The sequence below is a fragment of the Lathyrus oleraceus genome, chromosome 5 (assembly GCF_024323335.1).
Source record: "Lathyrus oleraceus cultivar Zhongwan6 chromosome 5, CAAS_Psat_ZW6_1.0, whole genome shotgun sequence".
In the NCBI taxonomy this organism is placed as follows: domain Eukaryota; kingdom Viridiplantae; phylum Streptophyta; class Magnoliopsida; order Fabales; family Fabaceae; genus Lathyrus; species Lathyrus oleraceus.
Window position 1 is genome coordinate 107,084,219 of NC_066583.1, and position 8,455 is coordinate 107,092,673.

At 42.2% G+C, this 8,455-nt stretch overlaps 1 protein-coding gene across 1 annotated transcript; it reads left to right on the plus strand.

The window, feature by feature from the left end:
* The first annotated feature begins 689 nt into the window (after nucleotides 1-689).
* LOC127079043 (60S ribosomal protein L5-like) lies at nucleotides 690-1,277 on the plus strand. The gene has a single exon (XM_051019456.1). It carries the CDS (start codon nucleotides 690-692, stop codon nucleotides 1,275-1,277), a length of 588 nt encoding a protein of 195 aa, XP_050875413.1.
* The last annotated feature ends 7,178 nt before the right edge of the window (nucleotides 1,278-8,455 follow it).

Consider the following 8,455-nt stretch of genomic DNA (forward strand, 5'->3'; position numbering starts at 1 on the left):
ATCACTTCCAAAGGACCCCTAGGTCATGTGAACATGTTGGACCAACCCTAGGGCCTTGTCTCAATGAAAACTGTACTTGCTTGCTTGATTGACTGATCTCCTGACCAGTTTGACCTAATTCTTCTGAATGGCTTGCACTTGGGCAAAGGGACAATGCAATGTTATGCAGTGGATTATGTTAATGTTATGACCTAATATGAGAATGTATGTACAAAAGGTAGGTGCAAATTTGAGGTGCTACACACAGGCAACAACATAAATTTTTAGGCCCTTGCCTCAAGGATTCGATGAAATGTTACAGTTGCACCAAATCCAAAACCAGTAAGAAAAGCGTGTTTACTTATAGAGTCAAAAATACTTACAACATTATGATGCACTAAGACATGAATAAAGAAATTTCCAGTCCCAAACAAGGCCTTTCATTTGAAGAGAACCAAAGCTTGCCCCATTTGTGCATGAATTGCAGAAACTAGAGCTGATGTCGTGAATGTCAACTATATTTCCCTTGAAAGAAATCAACTTACCCTCGGGAAACAAACAGTTTGAACTCTGTGACCTGCACAAAAACATACCAAGACAGAACAAACTTGTGATCTTGATCCAAGTCAAAACATGAATCCATCCTCAAAACCTGCAAAACAATCAACATCATGACAGAAAAACTCAACCTGCATCTTATTTTTTTTCTCATGACAGGAAGACAAAATCCAACTTATGCCACTGGACTCCTCTTGGCACGTCGGGTTCTCAAGACACTTGAGATGGATGAAGAGTATGAGGGAAATGTTGAGGCTACTGGAGAGGACTATTCTGTGGAGCCAGTTGATTCCAGGAGGCCATTCCGTGCTCTCCTTGATGTTGGTCTTGTTAAGACCACAACTGGAAATCGTGTCTTTGGTGCTCTGAAGGGTGCACTGGATGGTGGTTCAGATATTCCTCACAGTGACAAAAGGTTTACTGGTTTTGATAAGGAAAAGCAGGAGCTTGATGCTGAGGTTCACCGCAAATATATCTTTGGTGGACATGTTTCTTCCTATATGAAGACTTGGATTGAAGACGAATCAGAGAAATATCAGACTCATTTCAGTGAGTATATTAAGAAGGGAATCAAAGCTAATGGACTTGAAGAGCTTTACCAGAAGGTTCATGCTGCCATCCGTGCAGACCCGACCATTAAGAAATCTGAGAAGAAGCCTCCAACACAGCACAAGAGATATAATTTGAAGAAGCTTTTACCCCCAAAGTTTCACTGCAGTAAAAAAACACAAATTAATTAGTCAAAGCTGTTAAGATTTCAAAAATACCTCAAAATGGAATGGAGACAAAATAAGGAAGAAAGCACGAGCTCAGAATACCATTTTCGGTTTTAGCATTAAACAGGGCAATTCGTTTCTGAGTACATCCAAAGTAATTCGCAGGGATGCTCCTTTGAACACAAAAAACACCATTTGAAACCCTAATCAGTAGGACATAAATAGTGAGAAGAGAATCAGGAATTGGGGACGAAAAACTTGGAGGCGAAAATCTCAAACGAAACCCTAAAATCCCAAAATCGAATACCTGGATTGGGAGGCCAGCTTCTTCACGCCTTTCACCACCGCCGTGACACTTTGTAAGAACTTATCTTTCTTCCTTTTATCCTTTTCATGTGCTTGTTGATGGAGATATCGTTAGAGCGTTGGGAGAAGAGAGATCGAGCGCGAGTACGGCAAGGGAGAGATTAGTGGAGATGGGGTTTCCGAAGAGAGGAACTCGTTGAGTGGAGAGAGCGAGTTTGCTGAGAGCGGAAGGGAGGTTGAGACGGAAGCGGTTACGTGGTGTGAGAGAGATTTCGTTGAGGTTGATAAGCGAAGGTTGAGGACGATGAGAGTTGAGAGAGAGAGATTCTTTGAGTTTGATAGAGAATTCGTGAGATTGTGAGAGACGGAGACGGAAGTGTCTTCTGTTTTGGTTTCCTTATTTTCTTTTTCTTTTTTTAATTTTATTTTAAACAGAATAAGTTTTTGAAAACATTAAAGATTTTTGCTTAAAATTCCTAGGTTATTAGTTAATAATTGTTTTTTTATATTTTCAACTTATACCCCATTGTAAACCCAACAGCCAAGCGGCTGGGTTTAATTACTGGTAGTCCAACAGATTTCTTTTTTATTAGTTTTTTATTTTAATTCTTTTTTTTTAATTTATCTTGGTTTATATATCTAAATTAGCATTGTAAATAACAACTAGTCATGAGTGGTCTGGTGGAGAGGGGTGGTTTCTATGGTCTTTAGTGTAGTGGGTTTGATACCTGTATTGAGCGTTTTATTTCTTTCAGCATTTGCATTTTATTTTCTTTTAGCATTTTATTTTATGTTTATGTTTTTATTATACTCATGGTTGATCTGCTTTCTTTTAATTTCATCATTCATTCAAAACCATTTTTAAACTATAAAAATCATATTTTTCTCGATTTAATATCGAGCCAATTTTCCACACCTTTGTAAGTCGATTGCTTTTTAAGCATCGCCATCAACCTCACATAGCTTACTCTTGGGCTTTCTTACAATGAGCCGGTTCTCTTGCACTTACACTCATATTTCGCATCATTTGTTGTTTGGGCCTGATCTAATTATTTCATGATTTTGAATCCCCATTTGACAAAATGTACCCCACTTCCCCAATGTGTATATAATGTTGTATTGTTTTATTTCTCTATTTGTTTTAGACACTAACCAAAGAGTAAAATCCACCATTTCTGAAAAAATACAAAAATATGACTCGATCCAACGTCGAGTATTTTCTCAATAAACAAATCAATTCATTTCGCCCTCCTATTCTATTCCTTTTCTTTCAAACTTTCATCAAATGCTTGATTCAACGTCAAGCCATTTTCTCTAATAAAAACTCAAAAAATATTAATTCATAGTCAAGACTTTTTCAATAAAGATGGAAGTGGAACGTGGTGTATACCACGCACTCCTGAGACTAGGATTCGAGATGTATATCTCGCCAATCCTAGCTCTCGCCATCATCCAATTTATCCACTTTGCTCTATCAAACACTCATTCAAATCTTTCTCAAACGTCCATCAATACTTGATCTAGGTCAAGTCATTTTCACAACAAAACTCAAAATACCTAATTCTTATTTAACACTTTTTCAATAAAGGTGGAAATGGAACATGGTGTATACCATGCATTCCTGAGACTAGGATTCGAGATGTATATCTCGCCAATCTTAGCTCTCGCCATCGTCTAAAATTGTCAATGCGGTTTCTTCAAACCCTTTCTCAATGAAACCTAAAAATACTTAATCTCTATTAAACACTTGTGCAAATAAAGATGGAAATGGAACATGGTGTATACCATGCACTCCTGAGGCTAGGATTCGAGATGTATATCTCGCCAATCCTAGTTCTCGCCATCACTCAAAGCACATCCAACCAATCAAACTCTTTTTCTCGCCGCCGTGCGACCAATCAAAAACCTTTTAAAATGAAAGATATATTGTCTTAAGAGATACAAAACAATGTTTCGGCCACGATTGTTGAGTAGAGATAAATGACGCTTTTTCGAATGTAGATTTGTAAATCCTAACACCTAAGTACATATTGCATGACAACTCTAGGGTAGAACTTCCCCATTTCTTTTAGACCTTCCGTGCGTCTCCGATCTTGTGGCATGTCAATCCATCCTATTGCAAAGAGGTAACTGCCTAAGACTCGATTCAGCGAGCTGCGACACCTACAGCTAGGACGTGAACACATTGCCCACTCTCCTTTGACACAACTAGTGTCCTCCTTTGTAAGTCCATGTTCAGATGGCAATCCCTATGTAGCCGAACTACGGCAACTCTGATTCTCATGTTCAGGTGAGATACGTAGGCACAAGATGCGATGTCTTGCCGAGTTAGACTGACAACTAACAACTAATCTTTGTTTGTTTTCGCCCTCGTTGCGATCGAGACCTTCCCTTTCTCTTGCCCTAGTTGCAATCGAGACTTTTGTTCCCGTTAGTTAGCCGAACTACATTATGCTCTGATTCTCATTCCAGATGAGATATGTAGGCATAAGACGCGATGTCTTGGCGAGCACACATCTCTTTCACCCATAGGTAGCCGAGCTACGAAGACTCTGATTCTCATATTCAGATGAGATACGTATGCAATGGATGCGATATCTGTGCGAGTCATTTTTCTCTTGACCCTTTTAGTAAATAGTACATTAGATAAACAGACACCCTTTAGACAAGAACAACAAGAGTGGATCCCGTAGAGTACTACGGATGCGTAGGGGTGCTAATACCTTCCCTTCGCATAATCGACTCCCGAACCCAAGATTTGGTTGCGAGACCTTGTCTTTTCCTTTCCTCTCTTCAGGTTTACTTCGAGCGTTTCCTTTCCCTCCTTTGGGATAAATAACGCACGGTGGCGACTCTTCTGTCATCTTTTTCTTTCGCCGGTTGTTTTTTTCGCACCCTTGTATTTTTCAGATTGCGACAGCTGGCGACTCTGCTGGGGAACCGGTTTCCCTAAGCGAGTCCCTCCTAGCTTTTGTAGATTTCTTGTTTGTTGGGTAATTATACTTTTGTACAGTCGTTTACTTTCCGCATTTACCTGCTTTATCTTATTGCATTCATGTACATATGTTTGTTGTATCTGTGGGGTTTGTGGGTTGTTTGTTTGTTGGGGTGGGATGTTTTATGAGAGATAAGCCCACTACCCAGGCTTGAGCATACATATAGGTTTTAGAGTGGATAGTCATGAGGCTTGCGTGGCATGTTGCTGCGTTAAGTCGTTCATGAAGACCCACATCCAGACGAGGTTTCTTTGGATATGTTTTGTCCTATGGGTGTTCCATAACGACAAACGTTCCTTTAGAAATCGTCGATTCTGGTGACCATTTCTCGAGAACTCAGTCGAGGCCTCTCCTCCGAGACGCGTTTATGTTAGCTCTGGTGGGTGCATTCTCGCTGCTCAATCCGAGGACCCCGAGACTGGGAACTTGCTTTAGGATATCCTGTTGAGGGGAGTCAGCAGAGGTCTTTTATCCCGTAATAATGCCAAACCTTCAGTGGTAAACGTATTATTCTCGACTAAAGGGCTAAAGCTGACAAACTTCTGTTCTTAGAACCTACCAGTAAGGGGCGGGCTAAATTCAGGGAACCTTAACCTCCAACCAACCCGGTTTTTTGGAGCAGAGTTTTGATTTTGTATTACATTCCTCAGTGGGTTTCTTTTCAGACAGTGCAACCCAACAGATGTTCAAGCAGATACAGCAGTCCTGATTTCCATGTCACTGCATTGCATCACATCATTCCGCATTCATATCATTTAACACATGTTTATCCATTTCTAGGGGGTTTACATCTTCTTCTTGATTCCGGTCGGGTTTTTCTGGTTCTCTAGAGATGGATATTGGCAGAAAGAGACATGTCGCCTACAAGTTTCCGGTGGTTTGTCTGGAGCCTATTCAACAATTGATGAAGTTAATGGATCCCGATTCTCTAGAAGGATTCCGAAAGGATTACGGTTTGATTCTAAGTTTCGTCACGGTTATTTCCAAGGATCAACATGATGCTCTATTCACGCTGCTGCAGTTCTATGACCCTCCATTGAGGTGTTTCACATTCCCGGATTATATTTTGGTCCCTACTTTGGAGGAGATTGCCAGTTTTCTCAGAGTTCCTATCAAGTCACAGTTGTTGTTCTATAGTTCTGAGTTTTTGCCCGATCTCAGCATGGTTGCTTCGGCCACATATTTGGGGAAATCAGTCTTGAAGGCTAATATGTGTCAGAAGGGAGGAGTCAGTGGTTTTCATTTGAGTTTCTTTTTGGGAGAAGCAAAGAAGAAACTTGAAGATGGTGACCAAAGGGGTTTCAATGTTGTGTTGGCTCTTTGTGTGTATGGGATTGTCCTGTTCCCTAATGTTGCCAAATTTGTGGACATGGACGCAATACGCCTCTTCGTGTTGGGAAATCCAGTGCCGACCTTGCTAGGAGATTTCTTTCATTCGGTGCACCACAGGAATGAGAATAGAAAAGGAGGATTGTTGAATTGTTGTGCGCCTTTGTTTTATAAGTGGTTCAGTTCTCACCTACCCAAATCAGGAGCGTTCGTTGATGTCGAGGACTCGTTGAGTTGGTCGAAGAGATTGATGGGGTTGAGAGCTGAAGATATTTCTTGGTGGTCGGACCGGAGCTTGCTTCGGGCGGATATTATTCATAGTTGTGGGAACTTCCCAAATGTACCGTTGGTAGGAAGAAGAGGAGGAATCAACTATAATCCTTCTCTAGCAGTCAGACAGTTTGGATATGCTTTAAGAACTCCGCCTTTGGAAAAGGATGTGGAAGAATCTCTGTTTTTCCATTCTTCGCCTGATTTGACTGTATCCCGTAAGGCAGCTGAGGCCTGGCTCAAGGTGATCAAGAGAGGAAGAACTGTGCTTGGAAAAGGAGATTGTAGAACTTACCCTCAGTATGGAGAGTGGCTTCAAGGAAGAGTCGAAGAGTTGGGTCTGCCGTTTCCTATAGAAGAACCTTTGTATCCACCTACTCCTGCGCAGTCAACAATGGTGAGCCGAGAGGAGTATGACAAAATGAAGAATGCCATGGAGGAGCTTCAAATTGAAAACTCGGAGTTAAGTGTGAAGTTGCAAGACTATATGCATCAATTCCATGAGGCAGAATATCAGAAGGGGGAAGCCGTCAGATTGCAAGGGGAAGCAGAAAGGAAATTAGCTGTGGAGGTGGACTTCTTCAGGAAGACAGACAAGGCCTTGGGATCATCCAGTTCTGAGTTGAAGCGAGTCAAGCAACAATTAATGGATGCTCATGGTAAATTGGCAGGGTGGCAAGAGCGATGGGATGCATTTTCAACTTCTCGGAAGGAAAAGGAGAAGGAGATGGTGACCGAACTGACTGGTCAGATGGAGAAATTGAAGACTTTGCTGAAGGAGAAGAACAATGAGCTTCTGTGCGCCCGTTCTACCAATGGTTACATCACCGATCAACTCAATGAGGCTCGAGGACAGATTGAAGAACTTAAGGTGTTGGCAGGTTTGAAGAAATCCAGACTTGAAGAGGTATTCGGAGAAGATGATAGGAATTACTACAGAGAGCACATCAACGAGTTGGATGGAGTTATTCACCAAAGGAATCTGCTTATCCGACGTTTGATAGAATTCCCAGATCATCCTGACACGATAGCATTGCTGGCTGAAGTGAGGAGCAGTCCTCATGGTTTGTACACAGGAGGCTGAGTCTTGATTATTGCTCCTCCTTTTACTTATTGCTTTGTTGTTGTGTGGTGATAATCCACAGGCTTGTTGTGGAGATCCTCTTTTGATGTACTTTCGGCTAAGGCCCCTTTCCTTGAACTTGTTTGTATGATGGTTTCCCTTTATTGCATATTGATCTCAGAAGTTTATCCATGACTCGGTCTTCTTGCACTATTCACCTGATGTGAGACTGGAATCAAGGGGGTAGAATACCTTTTGGATTTGATAAACATGTCATTGCATTTACATATTCATTTTCATATCTTGTATAACAGGTACCGCTGCGGTGTTCTCATATTATTTGGTGTTCCACTAGCAGGATAGCTGATTCAGGAATTCACCGGTACGGAATCCGCAGAAACCAGCAGAAAGCAATGGAAAGTCTACAAGCAGAACTTGCTGAGATGAGGGTCCGCATGAACCAATTCATGGATGTGGTTCAGCGAGTAGCGCAAGGACAGCAAGAGATTAGACAAATGATACAAAGGAATCCCGCAACTACTCAACCAGAGGTCGTGACTGATCCTCCAATTGCAGAGGTTAATGGACCGGGGCCTGTCCCGATCCCACATAACAACCACGATCAACAACCCATTCACGATGATCAAGATGATCAGTTCTTGCTGCCAGAAGACTTTGGTTTGGGCCATGGCATGGATCCCATGTTCAGGAGATTAGAGGAGAGGCTGAAGGCGGTAGAAGGACAAAACCCCCTGGGGGTAGATGTTTCTGACTTGGGATTGGTCCCAGGCGTGAGGGTCCCACCGAAGTTCAAAGTCCCAATCTTTGACAAGTACAATGGTAGCTCTTGCCCGAAGACCCATGTGCAAGCCTACTTCCGAAAGATGGTTGCATACTCTAATGACGAGAAGCTACTTATGTACTTCTTCCAGGACAACCTAGCTGGGGCATCCCTGGAATGGTACATGAGGTTGGATAGAGCCCACATCCGTTGCTGGAGGGATTTGGCGGAAGCTTTTGTGAAGCAATACCAGTATAATGCAGACATGGCCCCGGACAGAACTCAACTCCAGAACCTGTCTCTTAAAAGCAATGAGTGCTTCAGGGAATACGCTCAACGCTGGAGGAAGACAGCTTCCCGTGTTCAACCTCCCATGTTGGAAAAGGAAATGACCAACATGTTCATGAATACGTTGCCTGGACCTTACCTGGAGCGTCTGGTGGGGTGCAATGCCTCC

Excerpts from the sequence above, each read along its gene's own strand:
- LOC127079043 (XM_051019456.1), top strand. The coding sequence starts at position 690 with ATGACAGGAAGACAAAATCCAACTTATGCCACTGGACTCCTCTTGGCA.